Here is a 24,056-nt window from a genome sequence, read left to right as displayed (position 1 = left end):
TCATTTCCTGAACATTTTCTCGTCCCCTGGTAGCTTCAATCCGGGGTCGCCTTTTCGATGAACTCGGTGGTCCCTGCTTCAGCACAAACATTCACTTACCCCATGTTTCTAAAATATTCCGAATCATGTGCATGTGAACAGGCAACGTGGCTCAGTTTCAACGTTTGGCACAACTTGTACATAATAATATCTACGTTCAGTCCCATGAGCTACCCTTTTCACTCGCTATCAACGAGATATCCACCAATATCAGAAATATCCCACTGATATATCCGCCGCAAATCCTATTTGCTTTGAACGCGGTTGCCGATCATGCGACGTGTCATTCATGACCTGCCCTAGACGGCTACTCGGGCGTGATTCATGACCGTGGGAAACATAGGGTCGGGGACAAAATATATTCTCAGGAGAGTTTGGGCAATGGGTGCCGCGTACACTTAAATAGAACACTCCGTCTCTCTCCCGGATGAACGCTAGTGATTTATCACTTCCAATAAACTATTATCTCTCTCCTTGTCTGTCCCTGTCCCCGTCCAGTCGTTGCTCCCCTGTCCCTGCCCTGGATTCCCCTGCCCCGCCCTCGCCCAGTTCATGACATATGTTTGCTCGCTGAACGAGCTCAGCACATTCCATGTGTGTTAGTAGTGCCGGGAACCCAAGTGACCTGAGAAGGCCGAGCATCTTGATATCGATACACCATGGAACTGTCCAGAGAGTGAAGTGGATGCACCACACTCCCACACTCCCACACCAACATATCCATATCAATTGCCACATGGGATCGACCGAGTGATTCAAGACCATGCTCCCCAAGCCAACCAAATCAGAGAGATTTCCAACCAGGACGGGAACTAATCGCGCGGCCAGCCCACCAAGTCCTAAGGATCAGCAGTAGTATTCCTACTAATGCAAGAAATATGGGACGCTGTATATTGATAGTTAAGCCGACTATATTTAATATGTCCACGGCTTCGTTCATCACCTCTCTGGTATAGGCTTCTTTGAGCAAGGTGTTCATGTCGCTGTCCACCAACTGGATTCCCTTGTAGTGCTGCAGTTGACACCCAGGGAAGTTCGGGTGCGTTGAGCTGCCCGATTGTCTGACGCTCTGAACTGGGTTGTTTTGGGTGTCTTCCCGCTGAGCATAGTTGCCTGCGTTGCTTCTTTCATGAGCATCGACTCCTTGGTTCACGAGCTCACGACTGATCATGTTCTCGATGGGTCTCGAGCGCGATTGCACAGATCGCATCAAGTGGCCACCATATCCCTCAAGCGCGTACTTCCATGCAGCATACAGTGGCCCAAGGCTGTAGAGGTTCGCAGGAATGTGCAGCAGTTGGTGGATGCACATTCGCATGAGCCTGTACCCAGGATAGTGGCTATCCTTGGCATCAGCCAACCTGGCAACGTGGCTGTGGAGACGGAGCGTCAGCAGGAGTGTTTGTATCGACATCTCATATTCCAACTCGGCCACCTACGTGGTGTAGTATCGATAAAACTTGGAAATCAAGACCGCGAGAAGCTTTCTCCCCTTGCGCGAAATGGAGGGCTGGTGCAGCAGCCTCAACGCATCGACAAAGTGGCCCCATCCGATTCTGTGTTGGCAGAGAGTCAGTGGGTTGGTGCTTGGATGGACACCACGACGACACGGCAGCGATGACTCGATAGCCATGACTCGATGCCGTAACTCGACAGGGATGATCGACTCACAGATGCTCCTCGGGGAAGCCAGCACAGCGCATCAGTGGAAACGAGTACATCAGGATCCAGTTCTTCCACTCTTCTGTTGTGAATCGCTTGTAGAACTCCTTGATGTCTCGAGGTCGGGCGCCGTACTCGGTGGGAACTTGGATGGTCTCCATCATCCTGCCCATTTTGGTCACCAGAGCAGTGCGCTTGCGGAGCCGGACAGAGAAGGTGTCTCGGAGCCGTAACTCTCCAGCCCAGATCAGAAAGAAGAGGGAGCCAACATTGGATGTGGCGTGCATGACATCAACTGGGAAGGAGCCCGGAGTGCGAATCGTCTTGAGGCTGCATATGATCGGCTCTCCGTTGATGCCTTGAGTGAGGGGATACGTCAGCAAGTTGAACAGATGCATATATCAGACTCACGATACACTGCTTGTCAGTGCAAATCACGCCTCCTTGAACTGGAGAGCACTCGAACCTTGACTATTACGAAGACGCCCATCTGTTCTATACAGCGCATCTCATACACTTCTGTAGCTAGCATCTGTTCTCGGGATCATCGTCTCTGTGCGAAAGAAGTACTCACCGCGAATGCTGTTGCCCTGGATGAGACAGAATCTACATCCATAGATTGCGGTGTGTCCCTTCATCTTAAGAAGCTTTGATATGGCAGGCAGGCCGCCAGTGCAGACGATCAAATGGGCCTTGAAAGTGAAAGTGCTCATTCCGCCGCTCTGACGGACCATCTGGGTCCGAACTCCTGGGTACGTGGTGAGCAGGGATGTCGAGTCAGATCGGGTACAGCGTCGGCAACGACAGCGAGTCACGTTTACCTTTCTCAATACTCTGCAGCTCCGAAAACAGTGGCTGCAGATAGACATCAAAGTTCTTTGGCGAAACTGGCCCTGGTGTGAGCCCGACGACAATCGTGTTTTCTCGTTTGTAGCGAAACTCTGGGCTCAGATTGAAGTTGATCAGGGCAAACACCCAGCACTGCTGTCCGTTCCTGGGTCGATGAGCACAGTTAGTACGGTGGAGCACCCAGTTCCCACCAACAGGAATCGAAGCAGTGGCACTCACTTCTTGAAGACTTGGAACCCGTCCAGGGTCAGACCGAGGGCTATATCGGTATCTTGGTGAAAGTACTCCTGTCTCTTGAGGGACCGATAGTGCGTCCCGTCAAAGATGTCGCTCATGTACTCTGTTGAGCAGAGACCAACCGTCAGCGCCAGGCGGAGAACAGGAGACGTGGTCTGTGATCGGACCCTCACCTTTGTTGTCTGATCGACGGCTCCTGTACAGAAGCTGATCGATCCTCTTCTGGCAGCGGAATTCGGCTTGCAGGCGTGGAATGAGGGGCATGTATGCGTACTGCTTGACAGGCTTGAGGACCTTCTTGCCTCCCCTGTACACCTCGATGTAGCGATTGGCTCCACACTGGTGGCATCGCGTGACGTTCTTATCGCTTGGAAAGCACTGGCAGTCGTTCACACACACGTCCTGATAGATGACCTTGGCCGAGGCAAGTCGCTTGGCACATCTGTTGGCTGTTTTGATGTTGGGGAGGGGAATGCCGGTGCCTGTTTCGATGATGTTGAATATGTCCGACAACAGCTCGTCCGATATCGGCCGACTCCTCTTCAGCCCCACGAGACGGAGGGCAATGCTTCGCATGTCTGTAGTTCGAGCACAAGGTCAGATCGATAACAAAACAGTTTGGAAGAACAAGATACGCGGGATATGACAATCGTACCTTCGGCAGTGACGGTCCTGGAAGGAATGGCCGATTCGCTTTGTGGTGAACCTGGTGTCGACGAGCTCTGTGGATCACGGTAAGTAGTCTCAACGAGGCGTGGATGTGCTGGCACTTGATGCTGAGCGGAGCCGACGGGATGAGGCAAAGGCCGGCTCTCCAGGAACGAATACGAAGCAGTGACACCATGTGGGACGGACTTCTGGGGAAGTCTGGGAATCGCCACCTGAGCAACGGATGGGAGGCTCGCCAACGATTGCGGCGCCTGGCTGCTTTCAGCATGAGGGATCTCATGTGCATCAATGAACCGGTCCATATGGTCCAGCGGGTGGTCAAGGAACTCGTACAGCTTTGGAAAGTCGATGTCACGGGTCTCAGCGACACCATTTGGTCCAGCGGCGAAGTCAAGGGCACCCTCTGGGTCGTTCTCTGGGTCGAATGACGGATCCTCCAGATTGGGAACGAGGTCTTCAGGGCTTTCGATGCGCTCAATGTCGCCCACGGCTGCTTCGATCGATTCTTCAAATGTCGGGTAATCCGACTCGAGGAGAACCTCGCCATCACGCAACTCCTCTGAAGGCGCCTGAGCAACAAAGAAAGGAGCATCTGGGTCGACGGGAGTAACAGACGCCGAGATGTTTGTGGGCGGAGGGGTGTCCGTTGGGAGCTGTGAGTCACCATCCGTGGAGGTCAGGTCGATGGGATCATCCAGATGAACATTGTCGTGACCTGCGGATGAATCTTCATCAATCAAGATCGCAGAAGTCGCCAGCCCAGATGGAGTTGACGACTGCGACGTCGATGCTGTGGGTACTGGCTCGCGGATGCCTCCTGTGTCGTTGCTGGATGTCGAGCTCGATCCACTGGGTCGAGGTGCATCGCTGGGTTGGTGTGACGGTGTCAGGGGCGACACTGGGGCCAGCGGCAGGAAGACCAGGACTTGGATTCAGGTTTCATGGCCAAGAGAAGGGATGCAGCCACAACCAGGCCAGCCACATGATTATCGACATGGGCGCCATTTACGTGCGCTGATTGGCGACGGCGTGCCCTCGCCAGGAGCGAGACCGAAGCGAGACGGAAGCGAGAACGGCACGAGAACAGCGCCTGGCTTTGGACCAGGGTTTGGTCTCGTGAGTTTCCTGCCAGCCTCTTCCTCATCCTCAACTCCCAGCGCTCCCCCAGCCATCAACCTCGCTTCGAGCCTGTAAACATGATCGACGACCAGGATATTGCACATTTCATCGACCTGACACAGGCTTCTGAAAGCCTGGCCCGCAAATATTTGACGGTGTGTGCACCCAGGCTACTTTTGTTGGCAGGGCTTTATGATACCCAATTCCTTTGGTGAGATCGACGGCTTTGGCCCCAGTGTGGTCGTCCAGAGTCCAAATCCGGAGCCCACCTGTTCATCAATCCATGATAAGCTGAGAATTTGTATTACTTCCTTCTGAATTCCAGGTTTCGGATGGCAACGTTGAAGCCGCCATCTCTCTTTTCTGGGACAATGGCGGAGCGGACCTCGGCTCAGAGACAATCCAAGACTCCCTTTCCGCGACGGACATTGATGCCTTTGGCTCCTCTGGGATCGATGAAAGCAGCCCCTTCAATATTCGTTCCCCCATTCGCCCTAAAGCCGAAGTGCTCTACGGGAATAACTCAGCCTCAGTCTCGGAGCCATGGATCGGTAGGGTCGCAGTAAGCTGAGGCACTTGCTTCAATGCGTTTTCAGTCCTAACCACCCACCAATCCTTCCAGACATGAGCTACCAGCCATCTTCCGCCGCTGGCCATTCGTTTCCTGATCCCTTCGATACCGCGTCAAACGATGAGTCTGCCCTTCAGATTGATGGTAGTGCCTATCGTTTCCATGTGCTTCATCGGCGCTGAATGGCAGCCACTGTTTCGCTCACCACCATGGCCTCATTCAGAGTCAATCGATCCCCAAGCAGCCAAATTGGCCCGCCTCTTCAAGTGAGTGGCATCCCCTCATCTTCCAAGGGTTTAGATCGCTCAGCTTACGCCCACCATCTCCCGATCCAGGCTCCCTTACGACATCATGTTTTCCGGCAATTTTAATATGGCTCGGACAAAGGCTGAGAAGGAGAAAAAATGGGTGCTTGTGACCATCCATGACCCCAACAACTTTCAGTGCCAAATTATGGTGCGAGACTGTTGGAACAGGCCAGGTACGCCACCTTTCAGCATCAACTGAATCGACATTGGATATGGAGCCGGTATACTGAGCATGTGTTCGCCTTACTTTCCCCGATTAGAAATGAAGGAGCTCATCCGAGAAAACTTTGTGTTCATCCTGGTATGCACTATGCATTCGCTGTCCTTCGGGTTTGATTGCCTCGAGCGCAATCATAGCCATTTCTATCTTGCACAATGCCTTTGGAGTGATGGGTCCAAGACTCTGCTTCAGTATTCCGGTTTGAGGCGCTGTGAAATGTCCGCATTATGCCATACTGACAATCCAATCGTTTGGCACTTTGTTTGCAGATGGGCAGGGAAAGTGCAATGGCAGCCCAGTACAAAGTAATGTACCATGGCTACCAGGGCGATCCCTTCGCGGCAATCATCGAGCCACTCACAGGTGCGTCTGCTTTTGTTCGCAGCATGTGGCTGCAATTGGGTTGAGTCGCCCTTCTGCAAACCGTCAGTGGGGAATGCCAAGCCGAATCAAGCATCTCAATATCACACTATAACCCATTGGTCGGCACAATATTTATTGTTTAACCGCGCTGTCGTTGCCTCCATTCACATTGGCTCGCTTCAGGCGAGCAAACCAAGTTCTGGTCTTGGAGTCTGGCCCCGATGCACGATGACTTCTACGGCAATTGTCCGTAATCCACCTGCTATTGTCCTGGCGCTCGATTGCTTGGCTTCCGCTTGCTTGATTACCCTATGTCGCCAATACTCACACCATCCCTATCGCAGTGATATCGTTCATTGATCGTGCGACTCATCCTTCCCAAGATACAGGCGCCTCGTCAAGGGTGGCTCCGAAGGTTTGAGATGTTCCTGTTGAACACTATATGGCAAATATGCAGTCATCCCCATTTGGGCCACATTGAACGATTCATCGTTCCGAATGCGCACGCCCTAAGTATCAAGTTTTGATCGTTTTGATCATTAGCGAAAGATGTCTGTCAACGATCTGACAGAAGACGAAGCCCTGCAGCTAGCGCTTGAAGAATCACGAGTGGCAACAGCCTCAAGAAACAAGTACGATGCCATCCGCGTCGATGACGATGATGGATACAACAACGACGCCCTTGATCACAGCGACGTTCACGAGGGCACATACGTCACCAAGGAGGATCACGAAGATAATTATGGAAGCCCCAGCCCTGTAGCCGTTGACATTGATGGTACGGGCACGCTGGATGCAAGCGTCATCAAATCCCTTCCGGATTCTGCGGCTCTAAACGATATTTTTGGCAGCGTTCGACCAAATCACTCCCAAGATTGAGCCTGAGCCCTCAGCTGGCGACATCTGTCGTGTCCAAGTTCGCCTGCCGGGTAGGAATATTCAGTATCGACCACTGGAGAGTGTGTTCACAACTCTGGACGTATCCGAATGCTTACTTGAGATGAATATCGGTCACATAGGTGGAGAACGTCTCGTCCGAAAGTTCCTGAAGACAGACCCGGTGGCTTCTCTGTTCGCATTCGTCAAAAGCAAGCTTGAAGGTGCCCAGACGAAGAGATTTGAGGTATATTTGAATCGATGGCTGTGTTCATGCAGCCGCACTTCGACCCATCAAAGACTAACTCAGTATTTCATGGATCATCACTACCGCCTGTTTCTGCTAGCTCTACAACCTCAGAGAGCCACTGCTTGTAAAAGCGGCTCAGTCGCTAAAGGAGGCAAATGTCTGCGGCGCATCGCTGCAGATGGAATACCTCTAGCGGTGATCCATTCGCCAAGCCAACCAAACCCAAATACATGCTTGGAAGCGCTCCGATCGGGCCCGCATATTGTAACTCTCAAACTATGGCCAGCACATATAATCAAACCAGAACAAAACGGGGCAGTCACTTTCTGGCATCAGCGACACAAGTCTTCTGAACTTCCGTAGACCCCAGTGGGCAATCCATGCGATTGTTCCCGTCCTGGTTGGCAATCTGGTTGATTTGGTTGGATTGGGGAGCATGGTCTTGAATACACTCGGTCGATCCCCTGTGGCGATTGGTATGGGTGTGTCGGAGCGGGAGTGTGGGAGTGTGGTGCATGCATTCGATGCGGGAGTGTGGTGTATTCACTCGACTCTCTGGACAGTTCCATGGTGTATCGATATCAAGATGCTCGGCCTTCTCAGGTCACTTGGGTTCCTGGCACTGTAAGCACACCCGGAAATCGAGTCGCTTGAATCAACGTCGCCGGGTCAGGCTGAAACCAGCTGTGGGTCCGGCATGTCTCCATCGAACACATGGCGAATGGGCACTGTTCTGGATGGCACCCGAACGATCTGCTGTGGGGATGGCCAATCGGCATGTTGGTATTAGATTCTCCAAGGGTTTGATCTGTGATCGATAGGTTTGACTGACGGTCGATGATGGTTGTGTGACAGTTGCATGATGCCTGCGTGATGGTGTCAAGTTGCTCTCCGTTTGGACTGCCTGGATTGGTATGGGTGAGTACTCAAGTTCCTTAAACCAGCGATCAGTGGTCTCAGGAGCAGGATATACATTTCCCTTCGCCGGTGCCATCCGCCATTACATTTGAGTCAGGTGAATCGTCAAAGTGTCACAGCCAAGTAGCCGAATACATTGGTGCACGAGCAATCATATTGTTGCCTATCAACCAAATACTGTCCAGAAAGGAATACAAAGCATTGACGATCCATCGATATGGGCTGAGCGGCTGTTTATCGGGCTGCTTTGGTCGAATTATGCTCGTTGCTTTGGCTGCTAACGTTTTGCCAACCCCGAATCCAAGGCATTCCAGCCATGCCACTCGGGCCGATAGCCAGCCGGCATCATAAATAATCTTACTCGCACAACGTGTCAACTGGCCGTTGCTCTGTCGAGGCTTTCGCCATAACATACAGCCAAAGTGAGGCATTTCATATGTCGGACGAGTTTGGCTTTCTCAGGCGAGGTATTTTGCTCGTGGCGACATCCCTTTCCGGTGAGCTTACTTGAGGGCCAGTGCGAGCGCGGGCGTTCTTGGTGCAGCAAGCCAGATGAGCCCTCCAGGCCAGCTCGGTATTAGGCAATAACTTGAAACATAGCGGACATCCAGCTTCATTTATGGATTGGGGAGCTAGTTCGCCGAGACAAAGGGCAGATATCCCATGACCCCATATAGTTTTGAAAGAGAAAAGAGCAAAAAGCAATTGCATGAGTGAGCTGGTTGTGATGGATGCAAAATAGCCCGTAAGCCCAAAGAACAAACTCCGTTTGCACCGTAGTAGCGCCTCGGATCGCATGTTCAGCCGATGCTAGCCGATCTGAATGCTTGATGCGACCGAGCCGAGCACTAGAAAGGACAGCCATAAGCATTCGCCACTAAAGACACATCGGCCCTCTATATACCATGGCATCGATCGCTGGCTAGATGTAAGGGCAAATGGCTGCTGAGGATCACTTGCTTGCATTTGGCGCACACTTGAAAGTCTTGTTTGCGCTGACAGTAGCGTAGATGATGCTCGCCGAGCTCAGAAATCTCCACAAGCTGAAAGCACGATCAAAACAAACACAGCTCAGTCAGAGCAAGGAAGGGCGGGCGACTGCCAATACCAATACCCCTTCTTCCACGCTTGGAATGATTTGTACCTCGCTGCAGTGATTGCAGATAAAGAGCATCGGGCAGTCCCTCCAGTAATGGGCTTCGAGTCCACCCGCTTGCTCGGATGGATCGTATTCTTCGCAGAAAATACATCTGGGTCATGGGCAATCAAAAATGAGTCGGCTTTGGGTGCAGATTTTTCGTCTGGTAGCGCTTCGGGTGGCGCTCTCAGTCGGTAGGCACTTGGTAGGGCAACAATATCAGCAGGACGCGAGCTAACCTATCGGAGAAACTCTCATCAGGTCCTGGAAGACAACAGAGTGGATACTTGAGTTATCACGAATTCACCAGAGTTTTATTGATTTCCACAGAGTGCCGAGTCTCACCAACGCTGTTCCACTTACCAGCTTCGTTGACGAAGGGGCCTGCGGTCGCTTGAACAGGGGTTTCTTGTGGGTGAAGATGGATGTTTCGGGTGCTTGGAGTGCCTGCTACCTCAGATTTAGATGTGATGGAATTGTCCTAGAATGGTGTGATTATACGCGGAAAGCGTGAATGGGCTGAGAGGTGATACAGTGTTCGGCTATACGGTCAGTCTTCCCCCCACCCGCCGCCTTTGCTTACATTTGCAGGCCAAGACTTGGCGTTGTAGTTTCCTTCAGCAAGCTTAGATGGCTCGGTTCGATCGATAGCCCCAAGCTCTTCCTTCGCCGCAGGCTCGGGACTTTGCTGCTGGATGTGCTCTTTGGGCTCGACGGAGCCAACAAGCAGCTGGCTATTAGTGGTCTGGGTCTTTGAGTCTTCTGTCCACGGCATAGCTGTGTCCGTTTTGAGTACAAAGAGGAGAACAGGTGGTGAGATTCGATGGTTTCCATTGTCAACCCTAATGACCCATTTGCAGCTCACCCGTCGCTCCCATCAGGACCACATGGTGGCACAAGAAGCATCTCGGTCCGACATACGTGGAGTTACTCCGGAGAGGGAGAGGCTTCCTGCTGCAGCCTCGGCCTTTAGCTTGATGGATCGAAGGAGCTGCGGTTTGATCGATGACAGAAAGGGATCGACAACTTCGGCCCCAACAATGGCAATGATTTCCGCCATAAGTTTGACCGCCGATTCCCGGACTTCGACATTTGGATTGTGAAGCTGCGGGACGACGAGCCCCATGATCGCCTAGCGCATCAAGAAGCAACAAATAGAAAATGCACCAACATTTGGTCACAGCAACGTTAGTACGGCGACAGTTCCGAAAAGCTGCGTGCGAGGTCGTATCAGTCAGCATTTGGTTTCAGAACGCATGCGTTTCGAGTTGGATATTCAGAACGCGACGCTGGAACAACACTCTGGGGTTCACAGGGCGAGAGTCTTGCAGAACCGAATATTGGATCGACCACCATGCATCCCAATTAGACTGTACTCGGTACCTGCAATTCCAAACCACTTGCTGAATCGGATGTGCTCCCCAGACCAAACTCAAGCAGCATCCTCCGGACAAGATCAAGCCGTGACTTTACAACTCTCCAGAGGGATACTTTGCCCTGGAAAGGACGCATGAGCTGAGGCATTATCGAACTTGATCCTTGGCGATATGCTGCACCCAGTGACATCATTAAATCACTGCAAGCATGCTGGATACGCGGATTCATATCCGCACACTTTATGAGCAACGTCGGTATGAGCTTCTCGACGAACTTGAAACTGTAACCAGTCGAGACACCAAGGCTATCGCAGATGCCTGGTTGGGCTATGTTAGTAGCGTATTTCTGCAATGAGAGTATCGGTCCGGACCAGGCACGCATCATCCGTGGTACATACGTGTCAGCTGTTCCAATAAACTCAGCGTGAGCAAAAGTGATCGCTCACGACTGTCGCGAATGCCCACTTGGACGAACTGAAACGTTGCCCCTATTGTAGTCTCAAGTTGCTTGGGCTGCTTTGAGACCAATCCTCGTGACGGAGCAGCCCGTTGATCCAACTCGGCATATCGCTTGAATATATCCTCGAGATGTTGAGATGCGTACTGCAATGCACTTTCTCGCAAGGCAAATTTTTTACTGACAAGATTTGAGACTTGCTCTTCGCCATAAATTTCAAGCGCCATCGACAGTTCTTCCTTCTGCATCTCAGTTAGCATGTGCTCGCGGCCTTGATTGCCGTAGTGTCTAGAGGTATCCCGCTCGCCTGGTAGTGACGGTTCGATCGGAGAATTGGATAGGGCCTTGGGGAGCTCGGGGGTCACAGGCGGCATCGGTGCTGGGGACCGAGACTGCCCTATATCAGTCGACTCTCGTGCTTCACGACCATTCCTTGGGTCGGGCCTATGTGGCTCCAGTTCAATAAAGGCTTGTCCTTCGTCTGCTTGCAGAGGAAGGAGAGGCGGACTCAGCATTGAGGCTGAGGCTGTTGCTGTTGTTGAATCGAGTTGACTCAATCTCCCACGTAGCTCCGAAGTCAGCCCATCGGTAATGAGATCAATATCATCCTGGAAACGTAGATCGAGATAAAGAGTTATTCAACGTTCGCGATAGAGCTGGAGGAATCGGTCCGATGAGTTACCTGGATGTAGTGTGCCGCCTGGTAGTCGTCTGAATCAATCGCTTGCTGCTTGGAGACCTCCAGCCGAGCCACCTCAAGACTGGCCTAGGTTAGGACGATAAATAATTAGTAACGGATTTCATCAGTTGTTTCTCTGATACTGCTCTGCTGGTCCATGTTCCGGTGTTCGCCAAGGGCGAGCACATGCCCATCGAAACAGCCACAAGTACTCAGGCTTGCCCGGAAGTGAATTGTGAAAACACCTCCAGCTCCTGCGGACTGTCGTAGTCGAGGGTGGAAGGCAGCAAGCACATACTCCGACATGTAACTGCGTCTGCGTCTGCGTCTGCGTCTGCGTCTGCGTCTGCGTCTGCGTCTGCGTCTGCGTCTGCGTCTGCGTCTGCGTCTGCGTCTGCGTCTGCGTCTGCGTCTGCGTCTGCGTCTGCGTCTGCGTCTGCGTCTGCGTCTGCGTCTGCGTCTGCGTCTGCGTCTGCGTCTGCGTCTGCGTCTGCGTCTGCGTCTGCGTCGACATCAGGGTGAAGCTCTTACCATTGTTGCAGTGTCATATAGAGCCTTCAGCTCCATGGCCCAGCTAAACTGGTGCGCTGAAGAAATAGAACAATCGATCGCGTCAAGGCCACCCGATGGCAATAAATGAGATGCAGTCGGATGCGAGGCTCTACCATCTAAGGCCCGGTCCTTCAAACTGCTTATCTTGTCCAAGATAGTGGTCATTTTTGGGTCATGCACAGTGGAATATCCAAGTTCATCGACGGGATTGACAAGCGAGAGACGACGGGCTGCATGATGATCTGACTATCATTCAAAGGTCACTACGAATGTGTTTCCAAAATGGGAGGACCCAGTCGATGTATGATTCGTTGGTGCGGGTCGAAAGCGATGACAATGCTACATCTACCGTGGAATCCGGACAACATACATTCCCAGAGAGGCTATCCAAGGCAGCTGCGGCTCCCAGGAGATTAATTGCAACTAGACCGACCTTGAAGCGATGCAGAAACGATGCCAAAGCGTTAGAACCGGTCGATTCTGAATTTGTCCCATCCGGTTTGGTCAAGCCGAACCAACCCAACTGCGGCTTGAACATGCGAGAATGCAGAACTCATGCGAGATGGAGTTTGATTGCCTCGTGTCGTCTCTGCAGGCCACGAAACGGTATGGCGATTCGATAGCAGTATGCTACCATTGCAAACGACTTCTCCATGCTATGCTCGGAGAGCCTCGACTCAAACCACTCTGTTTGCTACCGGCAACGGTCGCCCAACATGCCCTGTTTGCCCGGCAATGATACGAAATACACACTTGTGCATAGAGATTCAACGGGTTGATGAAACATTTTCGGAGCTCTAGCTTGACATAATCGCATCGGACCTTGACAAATACAGATTTGAGCTCACGGGCTTTGTAGGATGTCTGAGCGTTATCGCTGAGCTGGATATGACTGGGAGCGGGTGTCAGCGGCATCGCCGAGAATCATCAAGGACCGGAATGCTCCGTCAAGTTGCGCCTGCGACTCACCCAAGCGAAATAAACTCTAGCTCAGCAGACGGCAATCCCGAAGATTCAATCGGTTTAATGACCGTGTCGGTCGGATGCCGACTCTGAGATAATGCTGTGGATATGTCGATCCGAGTTGGAATCTTGAAGTGGTGGCAGAGAAACTGAATCTCCCGAATCTCCGTCTCTCCCTGAGTGAGATGCAGGATCAAAACTTGAGGGTAGGAGCAGAATCTGAAACAGCCGCAGCAAAGATAGCAGTCATCAGAACGCTGACGGAGTAGATGGAGTATCAGCCAAGATGGAGGCGGGACGACGGCAGAGGCAGCGCTTCGGTAGCCGGTGGCTCCTTTGGAATAATCCAGGCGATACTGCCTGCCCGGCTGTCTACGTACTTTTCCGACTGCCAGCCTCTTGCCTTTGGAGAATGGAACTCTGGATCCAGGTTGACCGGTGCGAATCCTGGTTCGGAGCTGGAGCAGCCCTTGACGGTAAACTTTAGCTTGTGGACTGGACTGGCCATGTCGGCTCAGGCGGTGGTGGGCGGATGCAGGCAAGCGTCGCTGATGGCCACTTGACAGATGGCCCGTTTGTCCAGGTGGAGGCGCCAGCGTCGGCGTGAGCGGCGATGTTTGCAGCGGTCCCAGGATCGGCGGTATCGCTGGCAGACCAGGGCAGCCCTTGAGAAAGCGGTCGTCAGCGCAAATGGCCAATGGACGCCAGCCAGGACGCCAGCAAGGCCACCAGGCCGGGATCAGGGAAAAAAAAAAAAAATAGCGCCAGAGACACCCAGGACGATCTTGGGCCAGATCACCGAAGGTCCAGCGACGGCAGCGATCACCCAGTCCGCTCACTAACAGCGCCAGCCAATGGAGGAAGTTAAAGCGCCCCAGCCAGAGCGGCCTATCCCCAGCCAGTGCCCCGTCGCCGATCCTGCGCTCGCTGGCCTCTCAAAGAACCAGCGCAAGAAACTGCTGCGAGAACAGCAGTGGGAGGCCACTCGAGAAGAACGCAAGCAGAAGCGAAAGGAATTGCGAAAGGCCCTCATCAAGCGAAAGCGAGAAGAGATTCGGTCAGGAGAACGGGCACCCAAGCGACGGCGCCCTGCAGAGCAACTGGAAACGGACGTCGGCGTGATTATCGATCTGGATTTTCAAGAGCTGATGAACCCCAAGGAGATCATCAGCGTGAGCAAGCAGATGGTGCGCTCGTACTCAGAGTCGCGCTTCTGCCCAAAGAAAACAATTCTGATAGCGTCGAGCTACAAGGGTCCCATCCGCGAAGCAATGGACAAATTTCAAGCGCAATGGACGAGTTGGAAGGTAGCTTTGCCAGCATGCAGGTGGTGGGTGGGACCATGATTGATCAATAGGCATTGCGAATTGTTCTTGGGCGACTTTTAGTCGCGAATCGCATCGATATGAACAAGGGCGAGAATATTCAGTGTCGAGTTGGAGTGGATCCTAACGACTTCTACGGGGAAACAGATGAGCTTTGAGGAGCGTCCGTTTGATGCCATCGTACCGAAGGAGTCGCTGGTGTACTTGACAGCCGACTCACCAAATGTCATCGAGACACTCGAGGCGAATAAGTATTATGTGATTGGAGGAATTGTCGATAAGAACCGTCACAAGGTTTGCAATTTTGGCTCAGTCGATGGCCATGGCTTCGGAGATCGCGATAGACCAAATGCACTGATAGATACGGCCTTCTGCTGGATCATAGGGCCTCTGCTACCAAAAGGCTCTCGACGCTGGAATAGCGCACGGCAGGCTACCGATTGCCGAATTCATCTCCATGGACTCTCGCAAAGTCTTGACAATCAATCAAGGTGTGTTCGACAGCATGATCGCCACAGGAGGGAGGGCCGTCGCCAGTGCTACTGAGATACGGAATCACTGATGCACTTGATGAGACAGTCGCCGATACCAGTTACCGATGCTCATGCAAATCGGCTTGCGTCTCTCTGCAGTGTATGAAATTATTCTGAACTACCTGGCGATGGATAACTGGAGGGATGCGTTTCTGGCAACCATACCGGCCCGAAAGGGCGCCCAGGTCAAGGATAGCCACGAGGACCAAAGCGATTCTGGCGACGAGAGCGAAAGCTCTGGCGACGAGGATCTCAAGGAGCACAAGGCCGATGGCGACGATTCAAACCCGCCCCTGGGTGACGAAGATCCTGGTATCGATGAGAACACTAGTGAATATCCTGGTATCGCTGAGGAGACTACTGAATATCCTGGTATCGATGTGGACACCAGTGAAGAACAACAATCCCTCCAAGAATCAGTAGGACACAGTGAACTTTGAGGCCGCAGCTGGGTCTGTAAATGCCGAACGGTGCACATTGATGGCTTCAATTTGGTCAGTGCCAGTGCTGCCGCTGCCGGTTGCTGACGGCAAGTTACGGCGTTCCAAGTGAATATGAGACACTCTGTTTTGAACCAGGACAGCTGTTTCATTCTGGGACCTGAATACACCCACCCACTGATTGCAGTCATGGCCAAGCAAGCATGTCCAAGGAGACCGAAGTGGTGATTGCCTTTGGAAATGCCTCTTGGAAACAAGGGAAGGGATATGCATCCAGACCCAGGAGACTAAGGTTTGCCAAGTACCTTGAGCAATTCATCCACCACCAGAGACGGCCAGATGTGCTCGGTGAACGAGTTCCACACATCCCAGGTGTGCTTGAGTATCTTGATATCGGTACACCATGGAGCTGTCCAGAGGGTCGAGGCACTCATCACATCCCCACATCGGTGGATGCACCACACTCTAGTATCTGATACCAGAGAAAGGGACACGATCCCATTTTCCGGATTGACTTTTATAGCAAGTCGGGACAAGTGGGGTCCCTGGCGGTCGCTGTCTGCTCTGCAATCGCTCGACTTTTGTGATTTGAGTTTATTGATGCCCATATAATAGGAATGACGGCTCGCCAGGTTGATCGAGGTACATGGAGCTCGCTAGCAAGATAGCTACAAGGCAAGCTCACTTGAAGAGCTTCTTGATACTCATGTTCTGAATGGATCCAAGACAGTGCATTAGCCAACCAAAATTCCGAGTCTGGCTGAAGAACAGGACGGAGACTCCAATAAAGCACAATCCCTTTGAAGATGCATACCTGCTCCGAATCCTTCTTCAAGACCTGAAGGCGATGTGAAAGAAGCGATGGGGAGGGATAAAGGAGTTAGATTGGAACCATTTGCCAGATGGATTATGACTTGCAGCCGATACACCTCATCGATGCAAGGCAAGCAATCGATCGCCAACCACCACCACCAACGAGAGTGCCAACGTAACCTGCGGGCGCACGCCCTCCACCGCCAACAGCTCCATACGAAGCAAACATAGTACCTTGGATACGGCCATTTCAAAGTCCTCCTGGGTGACATGGACACGGCGTTCGCGCAAGGCATACATACCGGCCTCAGTACACACGCCCTTGACCTCGGCGCCGCTGGCTCCGCCCATTTGCTCAGCAATCTTTCGAAGATTGATGCCGCGAGTGAGGTTCATTCGTCGGGAGTGAATCTTGAGAATGTCAGTGCGGGCCGCCTCATTTGGTGGGGGGAATTCGATTTTTCTGTCAATACGGCCAGGACGCAGCAGTGCCGAGTCCAAAATGTCGATACGGTTGGTGGCCATGATCACCTTGATCGTCTGAGTGGCTTCAAAGCCGTCAAGCTGGTTCAGCAGCTCGAGCATCGTGCGCTGGACTTCCGAGTCACCTCCGCCGCTGCCGCTCGACTCGGATCGACTGGAGCCGATAGAGTCGATCTCGTCCATAAATATAATCGAGGGAGCGTGCTCCCGGGCCATGACAAAGAGCTCGCGCACCATGCGAGAACCTTCGCCAATGTACTTTTGGACAAGCTCGGAGCCACTGACGCGAATGAACTTGCAGTCCGTGTGGTGGGCGACGGCTCGTGCAAGAAGAGTCTTGCCGGTTCCAGGCGGACCATATAGAAGCACACCCTTGGGCTGAGCGATACCAAGGGCTTCAAACAGCTCAGGATGCTTGACTGGCAGCTCAATCACCTCCTTGATCTCTTTGATCTGGTTGTCCAGACCTCCGATCATTTCGTAGGTCGAGTCCGGGACCTTCTCCACCATCATGAGCGAGACAAGAGGGTCGATCTTGTTAGGGAGAACCTTGTGCAGCTGATATGAATCGTGTCGGAGGGCCACTCGAACCGTTGGCTTGAGCTCGGCAATGTCGATTGAGGGGCTAATATCGACGACATATTTGCCTTCGGGGTGGACCTTGACCAGGATCTTTTTTTTGCCCATGAGCTTGACGACTTCGCCGACATAGGATCCGGGCTCTTGTAACAGCTGCAGCTCTTCGCGGAGCAGCCGAACTTTGGAGTTGAGCTGATTGCGCTGGGCTTCCAGACGTCGCAGATTCTGCGACATGGCAGTACTTTTGATTTCGAGCTCCTGCCGAGCGACAAATTGGGGGCAAAGGAAAGGAGGGGATTGAGAAGGAGCCACGGTTAGCATTTGCGCTCTTGGATCAGCCGGTCGAGGCATGCTGACGGCGACGAGCCAGCTCGATGTTCAGACCCGGTGCTCGGACCCGGTGCTCGGACCCGGTGCTCGGACCCGGTGCTAACGGTGCGCCCGATGACAAAGAAATGCTGCATCGATCGCCACTGCCTGTTTGCAGTTGAAGCTGGTGGAAACAAAAGAAATCCACCGAAATACAAACCTCGATTTTGTTTTTGTAGTAGGCGGTGAGCCCACCGGCCGCGGCGGCCGCCGTTGCTGGGTTCATTGATGGCGACGAAAAATGCAACAGGGGGCTGGCGATTGGAGCTAGAGCCAAGAGATGTGCCGAGGAAGTGCGGACGAAGCGAGAACCAGGCCGATGATGCAGGACAGCGAGCGCAAGTGCTTGTCTGGGCCGCGGATGCGGATGTGGTTGCGGTTGCGGTTGCAGACGCAGATGCAGACGCAGATGAGGGCGCTGATGCAGACGCTGATCGGCCTGGGTGCAAGCGGCACGGCCTTGCACGGGACAATCGACCAGGGTGCCATGCAGATCACGTGTTGGCGAGGTTCCACAGCCTCCATTCTGTGTGCGGTGTCACGGCCCTCCTTGAGCTGTGGCTGCATGTGGGAATGTCATGACACCGCACACGGACGAGACACACATCGAGTCCACGGAGACTCGGATGTGCTCGGCATTGCGGGCAATTCCGCCATCACCAGCGACGACCATGCCCCAGAAAACACAGCGAGCGGCTCGAGAAGGTCGATGATCTTGGTATCGAGAAACCACGGGGACCAGTCGGGCAGTCAAATATAGGCACCACACCTCCGCATCGCGACATCAGTGCCCGTCAGTCATCGCTGCGGGAGATTGACCAGATGTATTCAAGACTTTGCTCCTGAACATCCAAAACCACTGGATTGCCAACCAAGACGCGAACCAATATCACGGTCCGCCTACTGGGGCCTTCGGATCAGCAGGCATTGGATGAGGATGCCTGAGAAAAGCAGAGACACTGTCTTTGACTGTCAAGTGTCAGCCTTCGATTATAAAGCTCTAATTTCTCTCTGGAGAGGCCAGATTCCAACGAGAGAGCAATCGAGCGAGAGTGCTGATCAGGTGCTGATAAGGCGTCCAGAGGTACTGAAACGGCGTCGAGAGGTGCTGATTCAACCACAGACTTGATCCGACCAGCGTCGAGCGCGAGATAAGGCGTCAAGATCTATTTGCCCTTTTGCACTGTCACACTGAGACACCGAGTCTTCTTGATAAACTTGCACACGGGCTGGCCAAGAGGAGTGTCACCCGGGATCCCGAGTCGAAGTAGTTCATTTGGGCCGCTGGAGATGGCGATGCAGCGCTCTGGCTTCCAGTCCACTTGCAGGTTGTCGGCACAAGCCTGGCCGTATTACAAGGGTTATCAGTGTCGATGCAATCCTCCAGGCTCACACGTTCAGCAGAGGAAAGCGAGCCAGGCCACACCTGGAAGGTGCTCTGTGTTTTTGAGTCGGTCCAAGGTGAAGACAGTGGCCTGCAAGCAGTGGGGTTTGAAACTCTAGTGTGGACGAAAACATACTTGGTCCGGCAGATGAACACGGGCCTTCCATACTGTCTCGGAATCGTATAAGTCGTAATGGGGCTGTTGATGTGACGTTTTGCTTGCAGCGTGGTCGCCACCAAGCGACACACTCTCGGGAACTCTGTTTACCGCAGGCGTTGTTAGGGAATCCGTTGCAACAATGATCCCTGGGGTTGAGATCACTGCTCGCTCTTGAATACGGTTCGAGGGAGCATCTGAGATGGCAGGAATCGGTGGAGCGTTTGCGATGTGTTCAGCAGCCCGCAGCTGCTTCAACAGATCGCTGGGCGCGAGTGTTGCCAGGGGGTCCGTATCGAGCGAGGCGTCGGGTTGGGGTTTGAATTCCTTGGGCTGGCCTGTTTCTGTCCAGGCAAAAGGACCTTTGTACATATTCTCGATGGTTGTGGCCTCTATCGATCACACCGTGCGATTATGAGATCGCCGACATCGATCCGGAAGCATCGCGGAGCAGTCGTGTTTTGCCGCTAGACTCTATTGACGGCTCGAACATGAGGCGAGGCTACATTACCTCCAGGCGGCAGTTTGATTCCATGGGTTTCATGAACACAATCAAATATCAGAGATTTTAGGTCACTTTGGTACTTGGCATCGTCTCGGTAATACCCAAATACTTTAGGGTGAACTATGACGTCGTAAGCCCAGAAGGGCATGTCATCTAAAAGTTGGTCGTGGCAAGGTTGGTAAGACAGAGGTAAAGAGGGTGATAAACATCCACCCCACCACCCGTATCGCACTCGACATCGTGTTACCATCGTCAATGCCGATTCTGGCGTTGGACATGACCACAGACACGCTGTCTGATTTGCTTTTTGGAGGGTCAATCAGCCGGGATCTACCAACATTGATGTAGTAGCGTCTTGGCTGGACCGAGCGACTCTCATTCGCGCTGTCAAGCATGAGTCGACTCGGGACATCAGTTGAGTGTTTGCCAGTCGCGGGCCAACGCGCTGGCGGGTCCGTGCTGTGCGATTGCGATAAGCGCCGCCCTTGGACCACGGGAGTTTCGAGGTCGATTCTGTATGCAAAGCAAGGCTCAAGAATGCGTCGCCGGCTGGCTTTCGACGACTCAATCGCTTCCTGCTGAACTTTTTGGATGTACGCCTTGTATTCCTGGGAGAGGGCGAGGAGGACAAGGGAGAACAAGATTGATGAGTGCACCACCGATTTTACTACCGGGAGACGGGCGAGAAGGCATCAATATGGCAGCGGTTGCTGCGAAAGTGTGTAGTCAGGCGCTGGAGAGAGATTCGTTGCTGGCATGGGCTTGTCGCTGGGACCCACCGCGGGACTGCTTCCAGCCAAATGGTCCAAATACTGCCACAACTGGCTGCTCTTGATTGCGATCTCTGGGAAATACGCAGAGTAATGGGGTCATAAGTGCTGCGTGATGAGTGTTGCGTGACGAGTGCTGCGTGATGATGGGCGAGCGAAAGTGATGGGAATTTTTCCACGGATCCTCTCTTGTTCCTTCATGTCATCATAGGGACTCATATACACTCGCATTGGACGGGTGGGTCGGGAGCCTCTTGCGTTGTAGTGTAAACCACGAAAGGACTCAAAAGGAGACCAGGCGTCTGGAAGCGCAAGGCGGCGAAATGTTTTCACTTACCATCGTCTGCAGTCGCCATGTTAGCCCGGGCTACTCCTCTTGATTCCGTGAACACAGGGACAAAATGATCTGATGATGCCTCGATTGTACCTCCCGCAACCCGCTCCTTTGTAGCGAGAGCGATCAAGTTGAGGGCACCAGGGCCGGTCTGTAGTGCCGTGGCGATGGACACCCGGCCGCCTGCCCATCAGCCAAAGGGATGCTCGATGGGCCTCGCCGATCGTTCCCGCCCGCGCCAATTTCGTCGGTGCTGGACTGTCCGCCACCAGCGTAAGGATGATATGCATGGATTTACAGGCGATCCGATAAAAAACGGGTCACCCTTGATTTTGACCATTGATCAAATGTTTTGTTGCCCATTACCATCGCACGCTGGCCATGGCCATTCTGTGATGCGGCGCAATACCATCATTCACCGCTGGCACTCCGAGACCAGGTGTCCCATTTCCCCCCTGAATACAGTGTATCATGGTGTCCAAGGAATGCGGTTGAAGCGTATCGGAATACATGGATGAACATAGCCACGGACTGGTGTCCGTCACTTGCAATATCGACCGCGTGTAGGCATATTGCTGCCCGTGCTGAAGGGAGGTGTGGTGAAACAAAATCCAATCAAAAACAACCGCTCGTCCCATTCACCTCGAAAGGCAGTGTGCTCCGTTTGATTTTGAACGCTGTATTCTCGCTGCGCCAGTCGGTCAACTACAAAGAAAGACACTCACTCTCGTACCTCCCCCCCCCCACACACACGAAATGATAGAGATGTGATTTGGATGGAATAAAGAAAATGGAAAAAAAGAAATAATGGAGGCGAAGTGAGCAGATCAGGCCTCGGGAGCCGGTCCGTCAGCAGTCGCATATGGTCGTGAATCACTTCTCTCCCGTTGGACGGGATCTCGAATAGGCTACTGTGGCCAAAGTCGGCTGCGCTCAGTGGTAGCCGTGGGGAGCACTTGAATGTCTCGCCGGGTGGTTGTACGACAGATCAGGCATCTGGAGGCGATGGTGAGCCGCGAATTAGAGCCTCAGAGTCATCTGGTGAGCATGGGGAGTGCCCATCAGCCAAGACATGAGTGGAATCCGGACCAGTGGGCAGCACAACACTTACGTTTCCAGAGTATGAGGCCTGAGCGGTTGGGTAGCCGCGTGGGTAAGATTCGCCCATGTTGTTGGGGGTCGCAGAGGAGTTTGCGGCGTTGGACGGATAGCCATCCTGAGGATGCCCTGGATCGCGGTCGTCCATGCGCACCAAGCCTGGCGCCGGGGCGTGGCCAGCGGATCGGCCGTAGCCCTCGTCAGCGCTGGGTCGGCGATAGCTTTCCGGAGGTGGGTGCACACCACGGTAGCCTTCTGACGGATAGCCTTTGGCTGCCCGCGCATCGAACGAGCCCGGAACACTGACAGGCCGCGGGTAAGCCTCCGGCCCGTTGTGACCCATGTAGTTGCCACTTTCGTGGGTTCCAATTGGCGTCATCTTTGGAGGAGTGGGGCGGCTGGAGTCTGGGGCATTATGGTGGTAGGAGTCGAGGTTGCTGGCAGGCCAATGACCGACATTGTGGGTTGGAGAAAAGGACGCACTCCGGCGAGCGGGGTAGTTGGGAGGGGCGGCGGCGCGCTGCTCCTTCAGACCCGACTTTTCTGTCCACTCGCGCAGTGACGGGAGCTTGTACTGATCGCCTTCGGCCTGGGCCGGTCCTGCAGGTCCCCACGAGTCCTTGCCCAGGTGGTGGGGGTGGCCAGTGCCGTGTTGCGGAGGCTGCTGGGGCTGTGCATTGGTCGGCGGGTTGCTGGGCGAGATATGGCCGCCTGCAGCAGCGCTTGGATAAGCACCTCTGGGGGCGTCGCCGGGACCCATTGGCGGGTAGTTGTACGCAGGCTTGTCATGGACGGGTGCGCTGGCAGCATACTGCGACGAACTCGGGCGAGGGGCCGGGGGCATGCCTGGCCGCGGGGCTGCGGCTTCGGGATAGGCGTGGCGGTCGCTGCGATCGCCTGGATAAGGTCCAGACGGAGGGCGGTTGAAGGACTCGCCGGGATTGGAGAGGTATTGCTGGTGGTGGTGATGGTGCTGAGGCACGGTCTGGGGAGGGTAGTATCCCGAGGGGGGTTCGGGGCCGCGGTAGCGGTTGTAGTCTCCAGAGTACGGGTCTGCGGGCGGCAGCTGGCGGCCATGGCTGTTTGAATGGTCAACATCCAATGGGCCGCGCCGCTCGGCATCGTACTCGGAAGCCCGACGCTTGGAAACAGGGTCAGGCTCCCCGTAGCCAGGATGGCGTGCTGGGTTGACATCGCCTGGGTAGTGTTGCTGCTGAGGTTGCTGTTGCTGCTGCTGTTGTTGCTGCGGGCGCTTGTCGTATACACCGGCGCTTCCGGAGGGATAACCAGATTCGGGTCCGTAGCCATAGTGGCCAGGGGGCGGTGGTTTGTAGTTGGGATTGGGATACTCTGGCTGAGAGTCGGGACGGCCGTAGGGGCGGGCATCACTGTGAGCGAGATAGGCCGGATTGCGGCGATCGGCCAGGTCCGAGGGACCACCCAGCGCCCCAGCAGGGTTGTGCTCGCGATGATCTGGGTAGTATGCGGCCTCACGGGGTCGGGGATACGGCTGGCCGTTGGGCGCATAATCCTCGGCACGAGGACGCTGGTCATAGTCGCTTCTATCCTGGGCCCACTGATCCCTGGGATCTCTCCGAGCCATGTCAGCGGGGTTGTAGGGACGACCGGAGTAGTTATCCTCGGGATAGCCAGCGCCAGGCAAGGCCTTGACAGGCCATTTGACCGAGCTGTCCTGTCGCGGGTCGTGAAGCTGTGGCGTACCTGGAGTAGAGCAGAATCAAAGACCAGAGCATCGGGTCAGGTTCAGCAGCAAGGACGAGGCAAAGACATCATGAGTTGTTGCAAGTGGGGGCGGTCGTGGGAAAGTACACGAAGGGACGATTGCTGAGAGCAGCGCCATGACAAGACTGAAAGTCGGGGGGGGGCTAAACAAGTGGATGCGACAAATGGACAGGCGGATACCACGAATGGACAGATGGATCGGACGAATGGACAGGTGGATCCGACGAATGGACAGAATAGGATGCTGCGGAACTTACCACTGGAACGGCCCGGCCGT

The 24,056-nt window shown here is 53.9% G+C and overlaps 6 protein-coding genes across 6 annotated transcripts; 2 read left to right on the top strand and 4 right to left on the bottom strand.

Moving 5' to 3' along the window:
- The first annotated feature begins 4,600 nt into the window (after positions 1 to 4,600).
- Positions 4,601 to 7,669, top strand: BJ171DRAFT_488164 (uncharacterized protein). Its single transcript, XM_053109352.1, has 13 exons — positions 4,601 to 4,730; positions 4,901 to 5,126; positions 5,198 to 5,290; positions 5,370 to 5,412; positions 5,482 to 5,627; positions 5,715 to 5,755; positions 5,944 to 6,037; positions 6,221 to 6,283; positions 6,382 to 6,452; positions 6,581 to 6,815; positions 6,889 to 6,966; positions 7,057 to 7,160; positions 7,261 to 7,669. Exons 1-13 carry the CDS (start codon positions 4,653 to 4,655, stop codon positions 7,354 to 7,356), a joined length of 1,368 nt encoding a protein of 455 aa, XP_052971094.1. The 5' UTR covers positions 4,601 to 4,652; the 3' UTR covers positions 7,357 to 7,669.
- A 420-nt stretch (positions 7,670 to 8,089) lies between these two features.
- On the bottom strand, positions 8,090 to 12,706 carry BJ171DRAFT_173307 (uncharacterized protein). Its single transcript, XM_053105987.1, has 13 exons — positions 12,397 to 12,706; positions 12,263 to 12,318; positions 11,735 to 11,818; positions 10,994 to 11,660; positions 10,603 to 10,913; positions 10,141 to 10,351; positions 9,803 to 9,996; positions 9,583 to 9,700; positions 9,459 to 9,483; positions 9,226 to 9,331; positions 8,986 to 9,124; positions 8,589 to 8,713; positions 8,090 to 8,323 (listed from the first exon to the last, which is right to left on the bottom strand). The coding sequence occupies exons 1-13, from the start codon at positions 12,446 to 12,448 to the stop codon at positions 8,195 to 8,197; spliced, it is 2,217 nt and encodes a 738-aa protein (XP_052971093.1). The 5' UTR covers positions 12,449 to 12,706; the 3' UTR covers positions 8,090 to 8,194.
- Positions 12,707 to 13,982: 1,276 nt separating this feature from the next.
- Positions 13,983 to 15,719, top strand: BJ171DRAFT_488156 (guanine-1-methyltransferase-domain-containing protein). The gene is made up of 4 exons (XM_053109351.1): positions 13,983 to 14,553; positions 14,719 to 14,865; positions 14,957 to 15,062; positions 15,204 to 15,719. Exons 1-4 carry the CDS (start codon positions 14,101 to 14,103, stop codon positions 15,542 to 15,544), a joined length of 1,047 nt encoding a protein of 348 aa, XP_052971092.1. The 5' UTR covers positions 13,983 to 14,100; the 3' UTR covers positions 15,545 to 15,719.
- A 317-nt stretch (positions 15,720 to 16,036) lies between these two features.
- Positions 16,037 to 18,209, bottom strand: BJ171DRAFT_437714 (P-loop containing nucleoside triphosphate hydrolase protein). Its single transcript, XM_053107982.1, has 4 exons — positions 17,949 to 18,209; positions 16,592 to 17,677; positions 16,359 to 16,382; positions 16,037 to 16,255 (listed from the first exon to the last, which is right to left on the bottom strand). Exons 1-4 carry the CDS (start codon positions 18,012 to 18,014, stop codon positions 16,226 to 16,228), a joined length of 1,206 nt encoding a protein of 401 aa, XP_052971091.1. The 5' UTR covers positions 18,015 to 18,209; the 3' UTR covers positions 16,037 to 16,225.
- Positions 18,210 to 18,935: 726 nt separating this feature from the next.
- On the bottom strand, positions 18,936 to 20,365 carry BJ171DRAFT_173188 (uncharacterized protein). The gene is made up of 4 exons (XM_053105985.1): positions 20,082 to 20,365; positions 19,841 to 19,987; positions 19,309 to 19,721; positions 18,936 to 19,131 (listed from the first exon to the last, which is right to left on the bottom strand). Exons 1-4 carry the CDS (start codon positions 20,227 to 20,229, stop codon positions 18,955 to 18,957), a joined length of 885 nt encoding a protein of 294 aa, XP_052971090.1. The 5' UTR covers positions 20,230 to 20,365; the 3' UTR covers positions 18,936 to 18,954.
- Positions 20,366 to 21,693: 1,328 nt separating this feature from the next.
- On the bottom strand, positions 21,694 to 23,764 carry BJ171DRAFT_173151 (uncharacterized protein). Its single transcript, XM_053105984.1, has one exon. It carries the CDS (start codon positions 23,637 to 23,639, stop codon positions 21,927 to 21,929), a length of 1,713 nt encoding a protein of 570 aa, XP_052971089.1. The 5' UTR covers positions 23,640 to 23,764; the 3' UTR covers positions 21,694 to 21,926.
- Positions 23,765 to 24,056: the final 292 nt, after the last annotated feature.

Source organism: Polychytrium aggregatum (genome assembly GCF_025602895.1).
Source record: "Polychytrium aggregatum strain JEL109 chromosome Unknown BJ171scaffold_3, whole genome shotgun sequence".
Lineage (NCBI taxonomy): Eukaryota > Fungi > Chytridiomycota > Chytridiomycetes > Polychytriales > Polychytrium > Polychytrium aggregatum.
Note: the sequence above shows the minus strand (reverse complement) of the source record. Positions and strands in the feature narration are given on the sequence as shown.